This window comes from Prionailurus bengalensis, chromosome C2 (genome assembly GCF_016509475.1).
Source record: "Prionailurus bengalensis isolate Pbe53 chromosome C2, Fcat_Pben_1.1_paternal_pri, whole genome shotgun sequence".
Lineage (NCBI taxonomy): Eukaryota > Metazoa > Chordata > Mammalia > Carnivora > Felidae > Prionailurus > Prionailurus bengalensis.
This window is the reverse complement of record NC_057350.1, coordinates 33,037,691-33,064,196: the sequence shown is the minus strand read 5'-3', so window position 1 is coordinate 33,064,196 and position 26,506 is coordinate 33,037,691. Positions and strand designations below refer to the sequence as shown.

General features: G+C 34.2%; 1 protein-coding gene across 5 annotated transcripts in view; it reads left to right on the top strand.

Annotated features, from left to right (window-relative positions):
- The window catches only part of ROBO1 (roundabout guidance receptor 1), a 1,145,602-nt gene that overhangs the window by 155,135 nt on the left and 963,961 nt on the right, over positions 1-26,506 (top strand). For all 5 annotated transcript variants that reach the window (XM_043593873.1, XM_043593874.1, XM_043593878.1 and 2 more), the window contains exon 2: positions 2,971-3,107. In XM_043593873.1, the coding sequence (XP_043449808.1) occupies positions 3,020-3,107 (88 nt within the window). In that variant the 5' untranslated portion in view covers positions 2,971-3,019. The remainder of the gene's footprint in view (positions 1-2,970; positions 3,108-26,506) is intronic.

Genomic DNA, 26,506 nt, shown 5'->3' with positions numbered 1-26,506 from the left:
AGCCGAAGTCGGACGCTCAACCGACCAAGCCACCCAGGTGCCCCAATAAACACACTTTAAAATATCATTTATCTAGGAACACCTGAGTGGCTCAATTGGTTAAGCGTCTGACTTCAGTTCAGGTCATGATCTTGTGGTCCATGAGTTCAAGCCCCACATCAGGCTCTGTGCTGACAGCTCAGAGCCTGGAGCCGGCTTCAGATTCTGTGTCTCCCTCTCTCTCTCTCTCTCTCTGCCCCTTCCCCACTCTCTCTCTCAAAAATGAACATTAAAAAAATAAAAATAAAATAAAATAAAACATCATTTATCTAATGTAATCATTCTAAAATTTCATATAATAAGCAAATCATAAATAGTCTCTAGTTTCATACATGCTTTTATGTACATCAAAAGCTAAGGCAAAACTACTTATGTACATTGAAGAATCTGAAGTAGGGTTTATCTTAAAACAGGGCCTCTGATGTCTAGTGCACTTAATAGTCAAATCTTAGAGTGAAGAGGAATATGAGAACATCCTTAGGCAAGCAGAATTCAAGATGATAGGATAACTATTCTATCAAAACCCAGTCGAGCAGAAATTACTAGGATGCAGTGTATTTATACATTTTCTCTGGAAGAACTAATCATCTATATAACACCGAGAAATGTGACTATAAGCGAAAACACCAATGGATAACTCTGAAAAGGAGCTTCGGGACAAACTAGCAACTGCATAGTGTGGATTGCCTAGTGGAACTGTTAATCTAGGTTTGTGATTATCTGAAATCTAATCTACTTTTGACTCTCATTTGACACTTAAAACAGATAATGCATGGAACATAATGTGGGTATATGATGCCATTTATGAGTAGTATACCAGGAAGAGGAGAGTTCCAGAGGCATTATCTCTGAGACAAAGTGGATGGATAGCAATATGAATCATCAGCAGACAAGAGTAATTTCTTTGCAGGCAAGGTTCTAGCTCAGACAGGAGTTGCTCGCAGAATTCTTAAGAGAAGAAATAATCCTCAAATATCTTAAGTGAGGTCAGATGATTGTAGGTGTCTGGCAGAAGGATTGGAGGGCTCTGCTAAAGGAAAAGTGGGCAATTAACTATACAGTGATAAGTAATAAAGTAAGGACAGCCCAGCTCAGATAGACAAATTGATAATAGCTTTGTGTGGATAAACCTACAGAATCAAGCAGGTCATCCTTTTATTCAGGTTGGCACTCAGTGTCACAAAATGAGTTATAGAGCTTTATTTTTCTTTGGGGACAAATTACATTTTATATTGTGGTAGATTTATTTATGTAGTTTTGGCTAAGTGAATGAATGTTTTTCTATGTCCTACTTCCTAAATCTAATCGTTAAGTCTTGCAAAGTATTCTTGTGTAATGTCACCGGACTCCCCACCCCAACACCAGCCATTCGATTTATTTCCTTTCCCAATGTCCTTTGTGAACATTTATTATAAGTTTTTGAACAATTATTATGGCCTCTGTGTTAATTTTCTTCATAATTACTTTTTTCCTTCACATGTCTACCAGAGTTATCTGCTCAGTAATTTGGATATCATCAAACTCCACAGTGATTCCTCATTACCTGTCTTTATCTTTTCAGTTTTCTATCGTGCTATATTCTGGGAAACTCTATCATCCATCCAAACAACTACCCTTACAATTTAATTTACCCTGAGTGTATCAGTGTATTATTGGAATTTTGGAATACACACACACACACACACACACACACACACACACACACCTCCTTTGAATATTTGTCTGTTTTGTTCTCTCAATATGAATGGTACTTCCTTTTCTACTTATCAAATATTGTCTCATATCTTAAATGCCATTTCTTTAGTAGAAGTTTGGTCAGGTCTCCCAAGCAAGACTGATCAGTCTTCCACCTGAATTCCTTTAGTTTTATTCTGCCATCTGTTAAAGTCATCCTCTGTAAGGCACTATCTTCTATTTCGTGGCTGATACAGAGTATCTTGTTCAGAATTGAATATCTACAAAGGATTTTTTAAAATACTTTTTTATGTTTATTTATTTTTGAGAGAGAGAGAGAGAGCAAGCGGAGGAAGGGCAGAGGAAGAGGGAGAGAGTGAATCCCAAGCAGGTCTTACACTGTCAGCGTACAGCCTGATGTGGGGCTTGAACTCACGAGCCCTGAGATGTGACCTGAGCCGAGATCAAGAGTCATATCACTTAACTGACTGAGCCACCCAGGCACCCCTACAAACACTGTTTTTTTTAATGTGCTTATAAATCGATGTATTTAAAATGGCCCTAAATTGTTTATATACCTGAATAAAGAGAGAATATTCAATTTTGTTTTCTGCTGTACCTTCAAAGTAGCATTGTGACTGGCTCATTATGAGCTGTCTCTAAATATTTGCTTAGTGAATGAATAACCATTGAGTTTAACTAGACCTGACGAGAATGTTCCAACCAAATTGAGAAATAAAATCATTTATCTGGCATGGGCTAAAGGGTAGAGAAAACCAAGGACTTATTTGCTATTTATATCTGATTGAAAACGGCTTTTCAAAATTAATAAATACTATATTTGTTTGAAATGTATATCCTAAAATATACTCAGTGTGAGTTGTATTTGTTTTAACTATTTATATATTTTATAATTTAAAATGATATTTCAATTGCATTTGAACTATAATTTTTTCAGAAAAAATATTTTAAAAAATTTTTAATGTTTATTTATTTTTGAGAGAGAGCAAGCACCCGTGAATGGGGGATGGAAGAGAGAGAAGGGGACAGAGGATTTGAAGCTGGCTTTGTGTTGACAGCAGAGAGCCCATGTGGGGCTCGAACTCATGAACCATGAGATAGATCATGACCTGAGCCAAAGTCGGACACTTAACTGACTGAGCTACCCAGATACCCCCAGAAAATATTTTTAATATCATCTTTATTTCAATATAGCTAACCATTAAAAATACTTTTCTTTTTTTCTTTTTCTCCCAGATAAAACATACCCGTCACTGGCTGGGTGTAATGCAAGGAAGGGGCAAAGATGAAATGGAAACATGTTCCTTTTTTGGTCATAATATCACTCCTCAGCTTGACAGAAGATCACCTGTTCCTGGCACAGCTTATTCCAGGTAAGTGCCATGCATTTATTTTATCAAACCATGACCAATGTACTTTCTTTGCTTTAAATTTGTTTTTCATTGTGTGTCTTATAAATCAAATTTGTTCATTTGCTTTCAAATTTTTAAGTCTGTGTGAATGGTTTCTTAAGTATGTGTGCTGATATGTTTCAGGGATCAAATATTCTTGAATACAGAGCACTTTATTAGTTCCCGAGAGAAAGTGAGAAAATTGACAAATATTCACTGTTACTGAAACATGTAAGGAGTTATTACATTAGCTTAGGGAATTAGAATGGTGGAAGCACAATTATAGTAGGGAAGAAGTGTGTAGCACAAAGAGAAAAGCAGTTACAGTGCATTTTAGTAACATAGAAAAGGACCATAAAAAAAAAGTGACGTATTTAAAACTGACATGTTAATTAATAGGCCCAACAATGTCAGAATAAAAATGCGACACGCTGCCATGTTGCTGCCATAGTTACTATTGTTTTTGGTGAAGTTAGAAACTGGTTTCCTTGAACTCATAATTTTATTAATGCTGCCTGAATAATATTGCTGTAAAAAGCTTTACTTAAACTCTCTTATGGGAAATTAAGTCAACCTAATGGTATGGTAGAGGAACATAGAAAAATATATTGATACACTGATCAAAATACAACGTCAACTTTCCTCTTAGACAAAACTATAGGGACAAATAGGAGTTAATTTGGATAGATTTAACAGAGCATCATAATTTAGACAAGTTCTTCACAAAAGAATGGTGTATGGTATTTCATTAGATTAAACCTTGAAGCTTGATTTTTATTTGTTTTATTGTTATATTTATTTTAATATTCAGCAACTATATGTAATTTATCATGTGTGCCCACACTCAAATCAGGATTCTCAAATAATCCAGGGGCTTGACTTTTTTTTCCTTGCTGGGTTAAGATTGATACTTTGACCTGACACATAAGGGAGTTGTGTATAAACCACTGAAACATTTCCATAGGGTGAAAGTATACAGAAAATTTAGTCTGTTGTAGCCAAGTGCATTTAGCTACTTGCACTGAATTAGATTAATACACTACTGAAATTACTGAAAGCTTTTTATTTTTAACCGATTTCTACATTCCCTTCTCTTGCCAGTACTCTGTTGAGTATTGATTAAAATTAGTGAATGAACCAAATATCAAAAATGGGCAATATGAAAAAGTGTTGTGCATTTTTAAAGTATATGAAAAATGCAAATTAAGTACAAAATAACTCATTGTTTTCCAAATCCTCGAGGTTAAGAGGGTATTTGAATGAAAATGTTTTTAAAACTATGCACATCCATATATATAGATAAAGATATAGTTTAGGTTTAAATATCCTTAAACTGTCTGGCCAGCCTGTGAGTGTTCCAGGTCAACAAATTTAATCCATGATCTAGTTACTGAGTGAGTAATCAAATCTCAAAATGATCAGGTGTAGTTTGAATCTTCTTTATTTATCTAGATTATCTGGAAGAAGGAGTACATGCATGGATGTGTGTGGGAGGAGGGTGTAAGGTTTACCTATGGAATATAAAATTACCTTGTCATTCAAGAAGATACTGTATCATTTCAGAGAAGACTAATCAACTTGAACATTTAGATCTAAAATTTGTCAAAACTCTGCAATTACTATCCTATATGCAAGCATTTTTATAACTGAACAGAGCTTAAAATACACGAATTCATTGCTGAATACCATATGTAGATTGGTTTCAAAGGTGATTGATCAGTTATCAATTAGTTATCACTGGGTCATACAGATGAGTAACTCAGGGTCCATTGTGAGGCAATACCTTAAAAAGAAATATGGGTACTGAAAAGGGGATGCGTAAAGTTCAATGTCTTGCTCAGGACCGCAGAGTTCAAGAATTACTTCAAAGTAATTTACCTGCCGGCAGAAATACACTGTTAGCTTTTCAAAAGGAACACCTGCAGAGGGGAAGTCATTTTCATAACTGTCTCCCTCCAGGAGCATTGGTTGCAGGCTAAGGAGATAAAAACTCTACTGAAAGGAGTCATCAGCCTCAGATTCTCTCCTCCTTCACATTAGTCTTAGAATGAAATAGGTCCTGATTCTTTTTATTGTAGTTCTAGCTTTCTCATGTTCAATAGAGGACCTGGGCCCTGAGTGAGCTTAGCGGCGGCGGAGTTTAGAGGGAGCAAAGACAGGAAGATCCAGTATTAAACGGTTTTAAAAAACCCAGTTTCTCATTCACCTGATTTACTCGCACTCTTCACCTTAAGAAAAGAATATCTCTTTCATCAGAAATTTATCTTGAAAGCCGGATAAATGAAAAAAAATGTAACAAGTTTCTAAAATCTAAGAAGTACCTGGTCTGTAGAGTTTAACTTGTTGACATCATTAGCAGAGGTGTAGACAGGAACCAGATGCATCAGGGCATGAAATAAAAAACAGTGCAAATAACCATCATGATGCAGATTATTTTATCACCGCAAGAATATATTTTATCACCACAAGTTTTCGTGACCTTGGTTACTTGTTGTAATTAAATATTAAAACATTATTTGAATATAATGCTTGGCTTGATGGATTAGTCAGCTTGTGTTTTTTTATTTTCTATTTTGTCTGTCTGTATTTTTAAAACTGCTTATGTTTTATCATAGTTACGTTTTTGTATATTTACAGGGTTGTATGTGAAGGTAGTTGGTGTGTCAGGGAGGTGCCTAGAAATTAGTTGTGCATTTTAAATCAAGCACTATTCTTGTTCAAAAGTAAATCAGTTTTAAGGGAAACGAGTAATTAAAGGACGGGCTCTGGCAATGAGAAGCCCATTCTAACAATTCAAGTTGTTGCCCTTCTTTGCATAGAGAGCCCCTGAAAACCTGCCTCTGAATGAAAACCACTGCTAGACGTTTGTCTTGTCAATTTACCTCATCTCTTATTTACATATAAAGGACTCTTAAACCAACTGCAGTTATCTCTTGAGGCATGCTGTATCTGGGCTATGCCGCATCTTTATTTAATCTCTCCTACAAAGGAATCTGACAGATCCCCATCTTCACATTTTAAGTACCCACCTCTGATTGCAACAGATGTCAGGAAGACAATGAAAGACAAATATATTAAATGATATGTTTTAGAAGTATACATTTTGAATATAGTGGACGGAATTGAGAATTTGAAGAACATCTATGATGAAAAAAAACCCCACAACGTTGAATCATCTAGGTGTATTTTGTAAGATTTTAAATGGAAATATATGGGGAGGGGGAGCACAGAAGGGTGCATTTCTATTTGAATAAAACCGACAGCCCACTTTAAAGTTAAACGTGATTTATTTTTTCCTCTCTATTCTCTACATGTGCAGCAGCATTTTCCTTCATTAAAGATGCAGGTGCTGACAGGGTTATTTCCTTTGCCCTGCCTCATGTCAACAAGGCTTGAGTGTGAAATTGTCTGAAATGATTTACTGCTTACCCTCCCCACCTATCCATCCGCCACCACTTCCGTACCTTACTGTTTTACCCAGATGAAGGTAATTGCAAGGAGCTAAGTGTTATCTGGGTATTTAAATCACCCACAGATAAATTATAAATTTTAAAGACAGAATTCTTCTCGTAAAATTCGAGAAATAAGAGGACATATATACATACAGCTCCCATATATACATATTTTTTGTGTTTTATCTTTCACATGCCTGACAGATTTTTGAATAGGTGTGAGGAATTCTTTCAAAGTAGATTTTTAAAATCTTTATAATGTAAAAAAAAAAAGGATATTTCGGAAATAGAAGTGTGATAGGATCATCAAACATTTCCTTTGGAGTACATTATTTAAAAATAATACTGCATATATCCACCCTACCATCCTATAAAGGTTTTTTATCTACAGGGATGATTTTTCCAATGGTTGTTGAGTTTCTAGAGCAAAGTAGCCATGGGCAGTGATAAGGAGAATGCATGTTACTTGCAATCTATAGAGACTGCCTGTTTAGAGGCAGTTTGATTTTTTTTAACTGCACTGACTATTCATAAATTAATATTAAGAACTTAAAAAGTTAATTGTCTCCTCTTAAGAATATAGCATTTAAATTTAAAAGTACTTTAACGGGTTACTTAACTCTTTCAATTATGCATCGGTAGAGGTGTTATTATAAAGAAAAGTAAAAAAAAATAAATAAAGAAACAAAAGTTACATGATTTTATATGCTACTTGACAAGTCTGTGTGACTAGGAAATTGTCTCTTAATGTATTTTCCATAGATTATTTTTTTCAGGAATACTTTAGATGTTTATTAAAAGTATAGTTTTCCAGGGCCCATGGCAGACTCACTGAAAAAGAGAGCCTAGATTTGAAGCGCAGAAACCTGAAACTTTATGAAGACCCCAGATCAATGTAATACATGGAAAATTTGAGAAACACTGCTTTTGACAAAATTTAAGTTGATAAAGAAATGGTTGAATACATTAAAAAAATGTTTATTCTCTGAGGAAAGGTTCTCATGAGAAAGGGATAAAAATATTTGAAGATAATTGTATTTGAGGAGATATTATGGGGAACAGATTTGAGGCCATTACTGGTGTTATTTTGCTTTGTTTTTACCTCTGTTTCTTGCTTTTTTATCTCACAGTAATATCTAGAGATTCAGAAATATAGTTTTTCATGCTGGAAGAAAGGCATTGTACGGATAAGTCAGAGAAAATTAACCTATTTAACTTAAAATTACTTTATAAAATGATTTTGCCTAATTAGTACAATTTCTCCTAAATTTTACCACACCTTAATAAAATGTTTATTCAGACATTAAGTATCTGGGAATTTATATCCAAATTAGAATAATTAAATTATGCAAATTTTCTGTAAAAAGAAATTGAGATCCCCGTGTTACATTGTGACTAATGCTCCCATTTTCCCATGGGAACACTTCAAGGTTTCCTTCCACCATAAAGAAAATTAAACCTTGTATTTTAATGTTTGTGTTGGCATTAGTGTATGATTTCTTACCACAGAAGTAAATTTTATTTTTCTGATTTTAAAATAAATTAAAATATTTTCATGGGCCCCTAATTGTTTTGTTGGCCCACACTGTGCCACACCGTGGCTAGTGGACAGGTCAGCTCTCTTAAGAACCATGAAAAAACAAAATATGAGTTTATGACTTATGCTTAAATATGATACCTAGAAAAATATTTACTACAAATGAAGTACAGTAAAACTTTATGTCATACATTTCTGTAAGTTTTATAGAAAACTAGAAAGCCAGAGAATAAGAGAAACCCCATATTTTCTGAATGTTACTTTCCACAATTTAATTTTAACCAAAATAATAAACAGCTACCCATACTGAGAAAAAAAGAAAGAAAAGGAGGGGGGGGAGAGGATGTAGAGGAGGAGAACGAGGGAAGACTACTCAAGAAACATCAAAAATGTCAAAATGTTGTAGCGGAGAAAATATGGCTTTTGGTTCAGATAGGCCTGTATTTGAATATAATATCTCTGCTATATATTCATTTTGTTACCTTGGTGAATAAGTTAATCTCTCCTTATATCAGTTTATACCTCAGAGAGAAAGTTAGAATTAGCTGGTGTTGTGTCTGAATTAAGCATAAAATCATCAAAGAACTTGGGACCCTGAGTGGACTCCATATATGGAAGTTGTTCTTATATGTTGATAATAACATTATGACTGTCTATAATGTGTGTTACCAGCCTAATGTGCACTATATGGTTGTAGCAGGACGATAACTAACTACAAATGCCATTGAGGGAAAACAGACATGTAATCAAGGATGAGACCCTATGATAAATGCTAGTAGGAGTCATTGCCAAATGTCCCTTAGAGCCCAGAGCAGCAACTTGAGGACCTCACAGAAGACTTCACAGAGCAGGCGAGCAAGAGAAAAATCTGTTGGAAAATTAACATTTATTAAGCACCTACTGTGAGCTGTGCACTTTAGTTTTACAAAATCTACCTGGTTGGAGAGGCGTGAGTGGGAAAGAAAATCCCAGGCTCATGACAAGAGCATGAAGACTGTAAGAAAATCTCTGGTGTGGTTTGCTTGAAAGGAAAAGTGCATATGAAGGGATGTTTGGAGAGGAGTCCAGAGAGGTTTGAAGTTCAAATCTTGAGGAGCCTTTTACACTATGTGAAGAAGCTTTAAATGTAAACTCTAGGCATCAGGGAGACACTGGGAGACTTTAAAAAGGGGAAGTAAGCTAACAAGATTATTTTTGAGAACTGTAATTTAGTGGGTTTGTGGTACATCAAGTTGTTTCTTTTATTTTCATTTATTAATTCAACAAATATTTAACATCTATTTGACATCTGCATCTTACTGTTGTAAGGTTGGAGGAAACATTTTTCCTATGTGGAGGAAAAAATAATAATCAATTATTCATCTCATTTTCTAATTATAACAAATTATCATTATGATAGAACACAGGAAAACACTCCTGGAAGTTTTCAAAAGTATCATCAATACCTGAAAGAAATTATTCACTGACTGTTTATTGATAAATGAATAAGGCAATGAGCGGAAGAGATTACAGAAAAAACTGGCAGATTCCTCAGTATAGATCAGGCAACAGAAAAGGGAAGGAGATAGATAGTTTTGTGGAACATACGGATATAGAGTCAGAAAAGCTGAGTGATCATGGGAAGAGAAGGGAAAAGGTGAGACAGGAATCAGAAATGACCCTAAGATTCATTGTTGGAGGATACGTCATTTGTGGCATCATTAATGAAATTAGCCATAAAGTGCTACACTATGATTTGATTTAATGTGTATTTACAGTATATAATTATTTCAGAAGATCAAGTGGAAAATATATGAGCATACTAATATACTTCCATTTGGTCATAGAACTGGTAATTCCTTTCTGATTTTTGTTGGACTTAAGCTCAAAATGGGTATCTATAATGCTAATTAGGAGTCACCCATCATGTGTGTGTGTGTGTGTGTGTGTGTGTGTGTGTGTGTATGAATATACATATATATGAATTAATGTATATGTGTATTATTTGTTACTGTCTCTTGTATATATATTAACAGTAGTAAAATTTTTCTGGACAATTAACCAATTAACCAAGTTAAAGTTAGCATTCGTAAGATGAATAATATAACCAATCTATGAAGTAGAGACTTAAAAAATCTGGAATTTATGGTTTATTCTGTCAGTGTTATTGCATTTCTCAGGACTTTCCTTCATATTCCATTCACACATTTTTGAAGTTCTTTGATTATTAAATCAGTTGACATTGTGATGTGACTTTTTTTTGTGTGTGTGTTTGTGAGTGTTAAATAGAATTGGAAATCCCATCTCTAGGTGTGTCAGGTCTTGAAAGAGAACATATACTTAAAAGAATAAAACACATTCCTTATTTTCTAGAGACCATCACTCAGTTGAAGATGAGATCTTAATAACCAGACAAATTGCCAGCTGTACTCAATTCCATGGCTCTTTATTAGCCTTAGTCTACTAGCGTGAGGCTTTATCTAATTGGTTAAGTAGATGGAAGCAAACAGACACAGTCAGTGACAAGACATTCAATGAAGAAACTGGTATTTGTAATCTAGCTGTGGAGTCCATGACCACTCTGCTTTGATGATATGGCCTTTGTGATGAACCTGACTTGCAAAACCTCATGTGCCACAGCGTCCACCTAATTAAGCCATCAGAATGCATTGCAGCAAACAGAGTGCCTCATATGGACCCGGTATAAGTAATTTTTGCTCCTCTATTGCTTGGTTAATAGAAAGAGGCACTATGCTAGATTATGACTGATAGAGGCTGTATGGTACAGCTGTTGTAATTGTGCCTGAGGGTAGAGAAAGCTTTTCGTAAAAAATTCTGTTTGTTTGAGAGGCTGTCATTACTTCATTCAACTCTTTACCCTGGATTTCCTAGTGAGCATTCATTTATTCTTTGTCTTTACTTGCAGATTCCTTCTGTCCACACGCCTGTGCCCTTTGTTGTCTAAACAGACACAGGCTCTGCCATGTTTTCACATGGGAGAATGCCTTCGAAATTTCCTCCTTTCATTGATTAAATAATTAATAAATAAAATGGGTATTTTGGACTATTAAAATAAAAAGAATATATAAATGCTTCAAGATAAAAAGTTGAATGCATGTGAGAGCCTCGAAAGTATGAACACTGAACTTTCCCCCCCAAAAAGAATCCACTGTGCAAATTTAGAGAGAAGATATGGCATTATATACAAATATATGAATTTTGTCACAATATGCATATTTATGTGTGCATATATATCCACATATATATCACTTGTATTTAAGTACATCAATTTAAACATATATTTAAATTTAGGTAGGTACATAAAAGAGTATTTGTGTTTATTCTAAATTATTCATAGAGGTCTGGTTACTATATAGAGACTGATATAAAGATTAATTTTTTAATTCTCATAAAATATAAGAATTGTAATAATTTTTCATCAATATCCATAGTCATTCTCTAAATTATTAGAGTACTAAGGTAATATATATACACAAATGACTGAATTCCTTGTATGTGAAAATAATTCTATAGAAATGTATAATATAATGTCTCATTTTTCTATCTAAATGGTCTTTCAATTTTATTTTGATGTTTACCCTGTATAGTTTCATAGCTTGACATGGAATTGAATTAGAGACATAATCATGTTAGAAGTTTTACAATAAGCTGACTGTAGGCACCCAGAATCCTATGCTGCCATTCTTGTTCATGATGCATCATTGCTTACTGGGTTATAGATTTTCCTCATAACCTGTGACTCTAATATATTCTTATCCCTTCCAAAATGCACATATTTTTTTCTTGGATTTTTATTTTCTAATATGGTGAGAAAATTGTGGTTTTGAAATAGTTGCAGAAAAAGGAGTGCTTCATAGCTGATTTCATATTCTTTAAAGAAACTGAACTTCACCAAGCGTCAGATGACAGTGATTGTAAGATGTGCCATTATGTATGGCTAAGAAAAAATAGAAATACTGCTTAAGCCTTGAAGAATGTCTTAAGGGTAGTTTTCTGTAGTGCATTAATCAGACCAGCCTCTTAATGCTTTGAAGTTTTTTTCCCTCCCTCCTAGAGGAACAATTTCTTTTGCATCACATTTAGTGGATAATAATAATCCTTTTGAAAATCTCAGTAGACATCTTCTTCTAAGTGTGTCTTCTTTTCTTGAGGAGCTTAAATTTTTCTTCACAAAAAGGGTAGATCTGCGAGCATCCCTCCAACAATAAATATTTCCTTCAATAATGTCAAATCTATTTCTGAAATTTTGTTTCTAAGCCTCAAATAACAATTACACTTACTGACAATGCTCAATTATCGTGGAATCGTGGATGACGTTTTAAATGATAATTAAACTCAACTTCTGAATCCTCCAAAGGACACGTAACTCAACTGAAATGACAACAGTATGAACAGTTAGGACCAAGTAATCCCATCACAGACAATGACAATCATATCAAAACTACTGTCTGTCTCATAACGACTGTGAGATGCCATCGTCTGTAAGAATTCAGAATCAGAACATGGGAGGGGGGGATATCTTTGAATCAATGTAATATGATGTATGGAGGGAAATTGAGCCTGACATATTCCTCAGTGTTCCTCACAGCTATTTTATGTGAAGGCACGAATATTTACTGGCAGCCACCTCTTCTTAGATCATTATTTTAATTTTTTTTTCAACGTTTATTTATTTTTGGGACAGAGAGAGACAGAGCATGAACGGGGGAGGAGCAGAGAGAGAGGCAGACACAGAATCGGAAACAGGCTCCAGGCTCTGAGCCATCAGCCCAGAGCCTGACGCGGGGCTCGAACTCACGGACCGCGAGATCGTGACCTGGCTGAAGTCGGACGCTTAACCGACTGCGCCACCCAGGCGCCCCTAGATCATTATTTTAAAGCCACACAGTTGGTGAATTTAAAGAAATACAATACGAATATAAAATCAGTTAAATACATCCATTTAAAGGCTCATTTTTTTCTTCCCAAAGGAAGTGTCTTTTTCAGGTTTAGAAATCTTTTCATCAGGAAACTAAGCTTATGTACTGGAATCTTACTACCATTAAGATAGCTGAAACTCTCGGGCACCTGGGTGGCTCAGTTGGTTAAGCGTCCGACTTCAGCTCAGGTCATCAGGTCATGATCTCACACTCCCGTGAGTTTGAGCCCCATGTCAGGCTCTGTGCTGACAGCTGAGGGCCTGGAGCCTGCTTCAGATTCTGTGTCTCCCTCTCCATCTCTCCCCCTCCCCCACTCATCCTCTGTCTCTCTCTGTCTCAAAAATAAATTTAAAAACATTAAAAAATTTTTTTAAAAAGATAGCTGAAATTCTTAACCAGTATGCACAGTGTTGAAATTAATAGTGCATTTTTTGGTAATTTATCTCTATAGTTTTTGTTACTTTTCAGAGAATTTCCTAGGTAGACAAAACTAGCTGCAATAGATATTGTGCTGTTTTTCCTAAGTGTTGGCTAGATTCTAGATAATACCAATGCAGTTAGTTGCAAGAACTGAATTTGTAATACTTTATTTTCAAAAGAATACTAAAAATTAATTATGTACAGAAAGGAGTAATTGCTAAGTATTTATCAGTTAAATGATGGATTTAATAAAAATTGGCTAATACTGATTAGAAGGTAGTATTACTCCTTAGCCAAGCTGTAACTAATGTATTATTTTTTTTCCCTGAATCAATTTGTCAGTGAAGTGAAACCTATTTCATTGAATCTTATTTTTGGCACCATTCTCTAATAGCTACAGTTTTATTACATTTTTCTAACCAAGAACTTTTACGGTAAAACTAAGTTTTAGCCTTTTAAAAAACTGCCAAACTTTAAAAAAAAATTCTCTGTTTATTTATTTTGAGAGAGAGACAGAGCAAGTGGGGTAGGGGCAGAGAGAGAGAGAGAGAGAGAGAGAGAGAGAGAGAGAGAGAGGGTGGGAGGAAGAGAGAGAGAATCCCATGTTGATAATGCAGAGCCCAATGTGGGGCTTGATCCTACAAGCCACTGAATCATGATCTGAGCCAAAACCAAGAGTTGGACAGTTAACTTATTGAGCCACCCAGGTGGCCCCCAAACTGGCCAACGTTTCATGTACCGTCTTCCTTTCCTACCAGCAATGAATGAGAGTTCCTGTTGCTCCCATTCTTGTTAGCTTTTGGTGCTGTCAATACTTTGCACGTTAACCATTCTAATAGATGTGTAATGATACCTCTTTGTTGTTTTAATTTGCAATTCCCTAGAGACATGATATTGAGTATGTTTTCATATGCTTATTTGACATTGGTATCCTTCTCTGGAGAGGTGTCTGTTCAGATTTTTCACCTAGTTTTTAACTGAGTTGTTTTCTTTTTTTTGAGTTTTAAATCTTCTTTGTATATGTTGAATGTAAATCCTTTATCATGTATGTAGTTTTCAAATATTTTCTCCTAGTCTGTGACTTATGTATTCATCTTCCTAACAGTGTCTTTTGCAGAGAAAAAGTTTTTAATGAAATCCACCTTATCAAATCTTTTTCCTTTATGAGTATTGTTTTTTTTTCCCGATAGAACATAACTTTATTACCCTTAGAAACATCTTTTATACATATGACACTGCATAGTATATTCCATACATTACACATTGGTGAATTTGTTCTTTCAATAAAATAATACTGCAATAATTCACATATATACATATAACACTCTTAGAAGGAACTTTTATGCATATATTTTTTCAAGGTGTATTAAATGCACCATATTGTGTTGAATATAGTTATATACTGCAATAATATTTTGTGTTCATATATACATTTACCATTTTTAGAAACTTCTTTTATTTTTGTGCTTTTGCAGAATGTTTTAAATACAGAATGATGTTGTGAACACATTCCTGGAATAACACTTTAATTATTCACATATAAAACTACTGTAGTTAGAAGTACCTTTTGTACATATAATTATCTAAAATATACTAGGGGCAGCTGGGTGGTCCTGTCGGTTAAGCATGCGACTCTTGATTTTGGCTCAGGTCATGATCTCAGGGTTCCTAAGTTTGAGCCCTGTGTTGGGCTTTGCACTGACAGTGTGAGCCTGCATTGGGTCCTTTTCTCCCTCTTTCTCTGCCACTCCCTGGCTCACTCTGTCCCAAAATACATAAATAAACTTTAAATAAAATTTAAAAAATAAAGTATACTAAATGCAACACCACTTTGTGAACATATTCTCACTGAAATATCAATTTGCTCATTTCTACATAACATTAGCATTTAGAAATATCTTTTCTGCGTGTGCCATTACATAGTATATTAGATGTAACACTGTATGGTGAACAGAATCTTTCACTAGAATGATGGATCATATTTTTGATGTTGTGTCTACCAACTCATTACCAAACCCAAGGAAACCATGATTTTCTCCTAAGAACTTTTAAATATGTGACATCATCCTCATTTACATACAATACTTTAAATATGTAGAATGATAGTGCCCTTGTAAGTTTTCAGTGTAAAGAAATGATATTAGAAATAATAGCTTCTGTGGCACTGATATATGAAATCAGAATCAAATGTGAAAAGGGTGGGGCGCCTGGGTGGCCCAGTTGGTTAAGCACCTGACTTCGGCTCAGGACATGATCTTGCAGTTCGTGGGTTTGAGTCCCACATTGGGCTCTGTGCTGACAACTCGGAGGCTGGAGCCTGCCTGGATTCTGTGTCTCTGTCTCTCTCTGCCCCTCCCCCACTCTCACTCTCTCAAAAATAAGTAAACGTTTAAAAAAATTTTTTTAAATGTAAACAGGGTACTAATAATGCCATTTTTGTCAATGTTAACAGTAAAACTTATTTTGTATTTATCATGATGTGGAAATGGTTGTCTAATCACAAAACAAAACTTTGGCATCTAAAAATACTAAATGCAATGGAAAACAGGGCAAATAAAATTAAAATTGAAAAGGAAGACCAGAGGCCATCTCTATGAAAAGGAATGCCAGTTGTTAAAGAAACCAGTAGCTGAGTGGGTTTATAAGAGGACCAATTCAGAAGTGTTATTTGGGTGGAAGTAGTTTGTGTGGGTCAAGTGTCTGATGTGCTCTAGATACACACAGAATCAGCTCCCACACACTTTGGGGAGGACTGGAAATTGATTTTTTTTTATTTTATTTACTTATTTTAGAGAGAGCACAAGCAAGGGAGAGGGGCAGAGGTAGAGAGATTGAGAGACAATCTTAAGTAGGCTCCATGCTCAGCTTGGAGCCCGATGCGTGGCTTGATCCCATGACCCTGGGAACATGACCTGAGCCAAAATCAAGAGTCAGAAGCTCAACCGACTGGCCCCCAGGTGCCCCTGGCAGTTGATTTTTAACAATCACAATGTAGGTGGTTCATTCATGTTTTAACCATATTGTTTAGCGTTAATCTTTCAGTGCTGTCTCTACTTGTATCCTGCTACCTCTTTAAAGATGAGCTTTTTCTAATATTTCATGTTTATGAATGAAGCTTTTATCAAGTGTATCTAGGAATCAGCCATTTTTTACAGATTGCTTTCTTTATAATAAATAGGCTGGAAGATATAAATCAAAGCATTGGCTTTAGTGTCAAAATTACTTGGATTCTGTATGAAATGTGTGGACTTGGGAAACTTGTAAAAAGGTTTTTGTTTTGTTTGCTTTGTTAGTTTGTCTAAAGGATATAATACCTGGTGGTGTGGTTGTGAACCTCACATAAATTATCTAATACAATACCACATTTATAGAAAGCACTCAATATACTACAGCTGCTGTTACTCAGAAAATAGCTATTGTTAGTATGTTTCGGGAAATATGAAGGAGACGGGAAAGAGGTAGATGAGTGAAAGATTATCAGGCAGTTTTGAGCCCTGATGATGACGTCAGTGACTGAAACCAAGAATTTTGGAGAGTTGCTCCAGATTAATGGAAGAGTTAGAAGATACCTTGGCATAAAATAGGTGGATTTAATCACAGATTTTATGGATGTGAATATAATTAGTTACTTTTCTTCAGACCAGTTGGTTTTACTCAGTGCCTTGAACCACCCTCAGAAGTTCCAACAGACTATTTAACGTGTAAAGTCACAATGTGTAGCGAATAGAAAATAGTGAGCAATATAGAGAAGTTCTAATTTGCTATGAAAAGCAGACATGACAAAACTTCACTACAACCTAAATCAAGCAAATAATTAAAATATAACAGAATATATTAGATTTGCCTTTTGAATTTATAGGAATGTTAAGTCACAACTGTTAGATACTTCTACTCAGTGGCATATGCTTTAGGGCAAACAAGAGAAACATGATAATTGCGAATACTTTTAACAGACACTGATATATTTTAAGAGTACCATGGCTATTTAATTTTCATTATTACTAGATTGTTTAACATGATAAGTATTTTAAAGCACTCAAATGTCTCCTAGGATTCTAGTTTTTTTTTTTCTGAAATTTATTGACAAATTGGTTTCCATACAACACCCAGTGCTCATCCCAAAAGGTGCCCTCCTCAATACCCATCACCCACCCTCTCCTCCCTCCCACCCCCCATCAACCCTCAGTTTGTTCTCAGTTTTTAACAGTCTCTTATGCTTTGGCTCTCTCCCATTCTAACCTCTTTTTTTTTTTTCCTTCCCCTCCCCCATGGGTTCCCGTTAAGTTTCTCAGGATCCACATAAGAGTGAAACCATATGGTATCTGTCTTTCTCTGTATGGCTTATTTCACTTAGCATCACACTCTCCAGTTCCATCCATGTTGCTACAAAAGGCCATATTTCATTTTTTCTCATTGCCACGTAATATTCCATTGTGTATATAAACCACAATTTCTTGATCCATTCATCAGTTGATGGACATTTAGGCTCTTTCCATAATTTGGCTATTGTTGAGAGTGCTGCTATGAACATTGGGGTACAAGTGGCCCTATGCATCAGTGCTCCTGTATCCCTTGGATAAATTCCTAGCAGTGCTATTGCTGGGTCATAGGGTAGGTCTATTTTTAATTTTCTGAGGAACCTCCACACTGCTTTCCAGAGCGGCTGCACCAATTTGCATTCCCACCAACAGTCTAGTTTTTGAGAGCATGCAATGAAACAAGCAGAAGGATGCCCTTCTCAGGCATCTTGGCAATAGAAGGACTTTCATATTTTTGTTTTTCTTTGTTCGTGTTAGTGCAGTACTTTGCAACAATTAAGCTTTAGGCGTATATAATTTATTTCTTTGTATTTCTTTATTTAAAGAAACCACAAAGATAAAGTATATACAGATTGCAGAAAATGTTTGAAAATCACTTGTCTAAAGAAACTATAGAAGCATGTAATGAAATGTCGAAATGTGGACTAGAATTGGCCAAGGAAAAGTTTCGTTATGTGCACTCTGGTAGGAAGTAAGGTTTCAGTTTTACGTTGTGTGTTTATATTCATGTTGTGTGCCTGCTTATATTTATGTTGAATCTATTGTGACTTTTGGAGGAGTTTAGTGACTGAAATAAAATTTGATTCACTGTTATGCAATATCATCATAGACTTTGATTTCAATGGATGGAAAATAAGCTATAGTTTGTCAAGAGTGGCATTTTTTTCTGTTAAATTTATTATGTGGTAGACTAGGGTGGGCTGACTTTATGTAAATGACACATCCATCAGTCACAACTAAAATATTATTAATAGAAAAGAATAAAACATGGTATTAGAGGATCTCTGAGATATATATATATATATATATATATATATATATATATATATACATACACACACATATACATGCACACACACACACACATATATGCAGAATGATTAAAGTAGATAATAAAAATCAAAAGTGAAGATGACTACAATAATTATTTGATAGGTAGAATTGTCACCAACTCAATTTAATTTTTATGACACTATAGTAATAAGAATTAGATAATAAATTCAAAGTATGTTTTAATTGAATGAACACTAAGAAAATTGAAATTTAAGGCAAAGAGATGATTAAGAATTAGAACAATTAGTTAAAATGATTAGAGTCATCAAATTTCAATAAAGGCTGAAGAAAAGGTTTAGTGCATAAAACATGAAAAGAGTAACATGGACAAACAGAATCTATCTAAATGCATGAATCAGTTGGAAAGGTAGAATCAGTAGAATCAGTGTGATTAATTCAGTTAAAATATAGAAAATGCTATATTAAAATAATGAGACATTGACTCAAATGTCTGGCACTATTAGAAATGTCATTATTTTATATGAATATATCATATTACATGAGAAGTCAAGTCATACAATAACTATATATATATACTTATATATACAAAATTATAAATGTATATAATAGCATGTAACATAATATGTAAACATATAACATATAATTGTGCGTATCACCTTATTTCTCTATTATATATCTATTATATTACTATATATGCATTTTTCCCACTATAAGTTAAGCAAAGCCAAATTCTATAACATATTTGGACAATATATTGCTCTTCATGTTGTCTTTATTCAGAAGAATTTGCTGTAAGATATCTGTTTAATTAATGTTAGGTTTTTGATTGACCAAAAGAAGTATTTTGGCAATTATTTACTGAGGATTTGAGAAAATTTTACTGAGTAGCTAACAGATTCTTCAGGAGGTCTGCAGAAATAAAAAGGTCTGTTTCAAACGAAAGCTGAAAGCTAAAGCTGATTGTGTTGGCAATTTATCATGTTCTTTTCACTATCAATAATTTCACATTTATAATTTAAAAGACAACTTTGTGGAATTTTTGCATAAGAACATTTGCATGAGCAATCTATCTTCACTGTTACAATGTTTAGCCATTGATAGTTGAGGACAAATTTTATAAACAAATTTTAATAATTGATAATATAATTAAAGATTGTAGTATATCTACTGTGTCTTTAATTTCTGGGTAAGAAATAATACATTTACCATCAATGGATAGCATTCATTGAGCACTTACTATTTGTTCTTTTCTGCACTGATCTCACTTAATCCATGAGAAATCTTTGTGAGAAAAGAATTACTATTTCCAACTTAAGCTTAACAGAACAGAATTTGAACCCACTTTGGGTTATCTGACTTCAAAAGTCATGATGATACAGCCCACACCATGTGAGTCTATTCTGCCACCTTACTGAATGTAAGTAACACATCTTCCCGATCTTGTTTGATGCGTATAATTACAGGCAGGACTGGAAATGGTCTGAACACTACATTAGAAAAGTTGAAAGACTAAATACTCACTGAATCGGGGCGCCTGGGTGGCGCAGTCGGTTAAGCATCCGACTTCAGCCAGGTCACGATCTCGCGGTCTGTGAGTTCGAGCCCCGCGTCGGGCTCTGGGCTGATGGCTCAGAGCCTGGAGCCTGCTTCCAATTCTGTGTCTCCCTCTCTCTCTGCCCCTCCCCCGTTCATGCTCTGTCTCTCTCTGTCCCAAAAATAAATAAACGTTGAAAAAAAAATTTAAAAAAAAAATACTCACTGAATCAAATCAATCTCTTTCTTGCCAGGAAAAAAAAAAAATCATGTTTTATGTTTTAACTAATTTTCTTGATTTGGCCTTTCCCTATTTTTCTTGCTTAAAAACCTACTTTTGTGTTTCTAACTTTTACCCTTGTTTTACTACTTCTTTAGCTTGAAAATGGGTATCACAATTGAGAATATCATATATACATGCTATAAATACTTATGATTGATTTAAATTGAATTTTGTCATTTCATAATACCACTATTTTCCCATTGATGCTGTGTCATAACTTAGCTTTCAAAAGAAGACCAGCACGTGATCTCACAGTCATAGGATTGAGTGCCATGTTGGGCTCAGCGTGGAACATGAAGCCTGCTTGGGATTCTCCCTCTCTTTCTTTTTCTCTCCCTCTCTCTCTGCCCATCCCCTGCTCATTCTCTCCCTTTCTCTCTCTCTCTCTCAAAATAAATAAGTAAACTTAAAAAAAACCCAGCATAGTTTTAGCTCAAATTTTATACGTGGGTAATATATTTTTGTCAGATACATTTTCCTTACCTAATCATACATTTTCTTAGTCTCCTTAGTTCAACCATAGCAATGTTGAGATATGTATCATACAGCTATAACTTAACATTGCTAGAATTATATGTCATGAATATTTACTTCATTATTTATAATTATATTCATCAAATTAAGATGTTTCATCTAATCAGAAAAGGGTTATGTTATATTTATAAATGCACATACTGTCAGACAATAAGATTTTTTTCACAGAATATTGCATATTTAGCCTTTTTTTTGAGGTATCACCTAATTTCTTTAAACACAGCTTTTTAATGTTCTATTGTGTGGTATTAACAATTTTGTAAATTATTTTCTCTTTCTTTAAAAATGATTCTAAAATGAGAGTAGCATGTTTTATTTTATAATTTTACTTCCGTGATAAAATGTGTTTCTTTAATTCCACCTAATTTTTTTTCTTTGATTTGCAAATTGTATTGAGACATTTAATCTCTGTTAGTAATACTAAGTCTCAGAAAAGTCTGTTACATTTAGAAAGCCTAGAAAAATACTCTTTATAATTTTCCAGAATATACAATGAATTGTCCGTCTGTAGATATCATACAGGCCTGAATTTAAATTGACCTCTTCTCCTGAGGGTTAATTCCCTGAACATATATCACATAGACATGTGTATTAATTATAATTTAAGATAGTCAAGTGTGTAATGAACCAATTCAAACTGAAATCTACACTGAATCAAAATATGTAGGGAGCATTTATATCACTTTATTTCCCAAAAAATTAAATACCATCCTTTTTATTTTCGCAAATAGTGAAATAGTAATATATTTTTAATCAACTGTTTCCTTAATTTTTGTATTTTTAGAAAACTTTCCTTTGTAAGTTCACTGGTTGAATCTGAATCACGTTAAATGGCGTATTTAAATTTTTACTTTGTTACTTTTGTTTTCGCCTTTGAGTTTAAAAACGTGTTTATACCATCAAAAATTCTATAAACTTTTACTTCCTATACATACTATCAAAAACTGGCAATATATTTAATATCATATTTATGGTGTAATGGCCCCCAAAACTATTACATGATTTGAGCTCAAAACTATATTTTATTTTAACATCTGACTTTTAGTAACTTAGGTTTCATCTGGAGCCTTAGATACACGATGATTTTACCCTGGAATTACTTTTAGCCTTTGGAAGGTCACTCGTTTACAGGTTATTGCGTCTCATAAATTGATCTAATCTTCTGAATAATGGCTGGACATGCTGATGATCAATATTTTATTGCTTCTACATCCTAAAACACGCCATGAATTACAGTCAAAATCGTTATCACCCAGCACTGCAGACATAACAATAATATACATGTGATATGACTCCTTAGCTTGTGGTACTGTTTGTGGAACAAGACTCTGCTTGAATGATTTTATTTCAGCACTATTATAATCCTCTTGAATTTATAGATAGAAATGCCACTGACAGTTATCACTCAGTCCTATTCAAGGCCAGAGAAGTAACTCATTATGGTTTTCCATGACAATAATCACATCTAAGTTTTCCTTGATTCAAGTTATTCTAAAGATGAATCACTTTGTTCTGTTTTCAAAGGGCAGTGTGAATTAATTATTAGTGTAATTTTAGAATCCAAGTATGAACTAATATTTTATATTAAGGAGTTTCATAAATTAACATAAAATAGTTGTTGATTCTGACTATAATTATTTTATTGTTATATGTAATCATATTTCCTTAATTAAAAGCAGTGTGTGATGCAAATGCTATGCATTTTAGCTTTCCACTATCACATTTTTATGCCATTTTTACCATTTTCATATATTAATTTACTTTTGTGAGATTTTCTTTCCTTATTTCTCTTTAGTCTTATACACAGATGGTCTGATCTCTCTCTCTCTCTTAGTCACATTCTCTTATCCATGCTTCAGTTGTCAGTCAGTTTCAACATTTGCTTTTCTGATGCCTGCTATGACAATCAATATTTGATGATGTGAGTGCTTCTACTAATCCACAGTTTGTTAGTATCATGATTCTGATCGAAAAATGGAAACTTTTTCTCTTGGGAAGCTAAGTATGGGCATAAAAATAACTGCGGTAGAAAATAGTTTTTGTTATTATGATCCTAATCCTATTATCTGTAATTTTCAATCAGTTTCACTCTCACTGGTGTGTGTGTGCACACACATACACTTCAGTAATTCAGTTTCCTAGAGGTAATAGAGAATTGCTCATCTGTTTAAACACTGAGTCTGCTTACACAGTTATGCAGTAGAGATATGTGCTTGCCATCATTTTTGACTGCTTTCTTAGCTTTCAACTTTCCTTAGAAAAATCTGGTGAGCCAAAGCTTCAGGAAGTCTATAAGATCATTCAGGTGAGTTTGTTTGATCCTATTAATATTTACCAGTTCTTTCACTGATTGCATTGACGTATTTCATTTTTAATTGAACTGGCTTATCAATGTCCTCAGCGTTGGGCAAAATATTGAACTTGTAAACTGAAACATGCACATGTAAATGACTTAAGAGATAATACAGCAACTGTGAATTCACTGTGGATAATTAAGAAAATAATTTTAAATGGAAGAAAAATATGACTAAGGACTATAGTGTGGATTGAATTATTATACTATGAGAATTTTAACGGTTTAATCACTTTGTCAGCATAAATATAAAAAGCTATTAATACTGCTTTTGTATTTACTAGCTTGAGTTTCATCCTTTCTCAATTTATGTGAGTCCCTAGTTTTAATAAAAATGCTTTTGGCTCAGCATTAGCTTCATTAGTTTGAAGGAATGACCCTTTAATAAATTGTCAGCAAAGGGAATCAATATGTTTAAAGGTTTTCAGGACTTTGGCTAAACAAATAGTCCAAACAAGTTATATGATTAAAACTTACGACCAAAAGATTGCCCACCTGATCCAACATGGATTTCTTCTTTCAAAATAACTGTGTGTGTGTGTGTGTGTGTGTGTGTGTGTGTGTGTGTTTGTCTGTCTAAGGAAGTGTTGAAGAGTATACCCTAGTTAATAAAGAGGATAAGAGTTGGCATCAGCAAACACAAACCTACTGAGGACAGATTTAAAATATGGTACTACATTCTCCTAAAAGAGACTATAGCTATGCATGAGGCTCATCTCTCTCTTCTTAGTGTGTTATATTGTCCCAAGAATTAAATATATTATAAAAAGAAAAGTGTAACAAAAATATAAGTAGATTGTAAAGTAATATTAATATAACATACTATATTCATAACAATTTTACCTAAAAGGTAATTCCCTATTTGGGATTATTTAGAGTTTACTTTTTCACTGTAACGTGGCAAGAAATTTTAACCAAACGGGATTTAACCTTTTGGGAAGAGGGTTATTCTGCATAAATTCTAGAAACTATGTTTTTTTTCTCCCAAAGCAAAAGGTATGCAGGCATAAACATATAAAATTTTGCCTGTAATTTTAGGAAGAAGAGAGATTGATTCATAGTCCCCATATTTAGTCAATGATAAGAAAGAAAAAGCAGGAGTCAAGATTAGAAAAAATTATTTAATCAGCCAGCTTTTTTTTTTTCATGTAGGAAGTAGAAGGAAAAAACTTTATGGATTATTCAAGGCTGAAATTGAAGTTCAAGCATCAACAATCACCAAATTCAGCTTTTTCAGTTTTTAATTTTTGAATACTTGAACATGGAGAGAGATGATTTGGTCATGGTCCATTAAAACATTCAAATCAATTTTCCTTTTGCTCCTACATAAGTATACCATTTAGTTGGCCTCTACTTTGGTGATTGACAAGCATTGTTCCCTACAAAATGGTTTATATTTGCATTAATTTTTAATCCATAAGTTATTTACGTGTTTTATCTTTTCGTTTAACTATAGATTTGCTGTTTTCCTTTATAAAACAGTAACAAAACCATCTGAGTTGATCTACGTTTCAAAGTGTATGTATAAAGAGAGATGGGATTGCTGATAACTTCATAATATAAGGAATGAGCCTTATGTTCACTGCACCAGCCTTTACATTTACCAAAGAATACTTTAGTTTTATCATGGACCACTTAATTTTTTAAATATATTTAATCAGAATGGTATGGATAAAAATCCTAATATTCTAGGAAGAAATATTTGATCAGTTTCTTTTTTTTAAATTTTTTTAATATTTATTTATTTTTGAAGGAGAGAGAGACACAGTGTGAGCAGGGGAAAGGCAGAGAGGGAGGGAGACGCAGAATCTGAAGCAGGCTGCAGGCTCAGAGATATAAGCACAGAGCCTGATGTGGGACTCGAGCTCACGAGCTGTGAGATCATGACCTGAGACTAAGTCAGATGCCCAACCCAATGAGCCACCCAGGGACCCCTGGTCAGTTTCTTAATTTGAAAATCCTAAATGAAACATATTGGAAGGAATTTTAATAAGTGCCTTTCCCCTAGTTGCTCAAGAAGTTATAAGTTCCTGGACTTAATGAAAAGTATTTAAATCAAGGCAGAATCAAAATAGCCATTTTAGTTGGTCAATATATTTTAAAGTGGCAAGGATAACAGGTATCATATCATTCGGTGATGCTTGTGTTTGCAAGAAATATCATATGGGCAAGGTTAATTTCTTTTCAATATTCAGGCCTGACAAATTAGTGATAAAAAAGAGAGCATATAAATTGACAGTACTGGCTGGAATATTTTGGATAATGGACTAAGTTAATAATACTAGAAAGGATATGTGGATATTAGCCATGTGTGAATAGACACCAAAAACAGTGTATTTCAGTTTCCACTGAGTAAAATGAATAACCATTTACATTTGAGAGGGCCCTAATAAATTGTGCATATCACTGTTTTATTTTCCTTTTTTTTAAAAAAATTTTTTCAATGTTTTTTATTTATTTTTGGGACAGAGAGAGACAGAGCATGAACGGGGGAGGGGCAGAGAGAGAGGGAGACACAGAATCGGAAACAGGCTCCAGGCTCCGAGCCATCAGCCCAGAGCCCGACGTGGGGCTCGAACTCATGAACCGCGAGATCGTGACCTGGCTGAAGTCGGACACTTAACCGACTGCACCACCCAGGCGCCCCTTATTTTCCTTTTTAAACACTCCTGGATTGACTATGTTTGTATCATTGCCTATGACAATGTTCCATGAAGAAACAACAAATATAAATGCAGTATCCTTTTCCAAGTGTTGTGCCATTTAAGTATTTATTTAAATCAAGACGAAATAGTTCCCCTTTGATGATATTTTGTGGTATAGACTTTCCAGATCATTGCCAATCTGTTTAAACTAAATATTTTTTCTTGTATTGCATCAAGGAAATCCATATGTGACAAATATACTTACTAGGTTACTTTTATCAGTAAAACAGATAAGGACGAGCTTAAAAATTAATACAAACTATAATTTCTCCGGCTTACCTATTTACTTGTTAAAAATTTTCCCAAATGTTA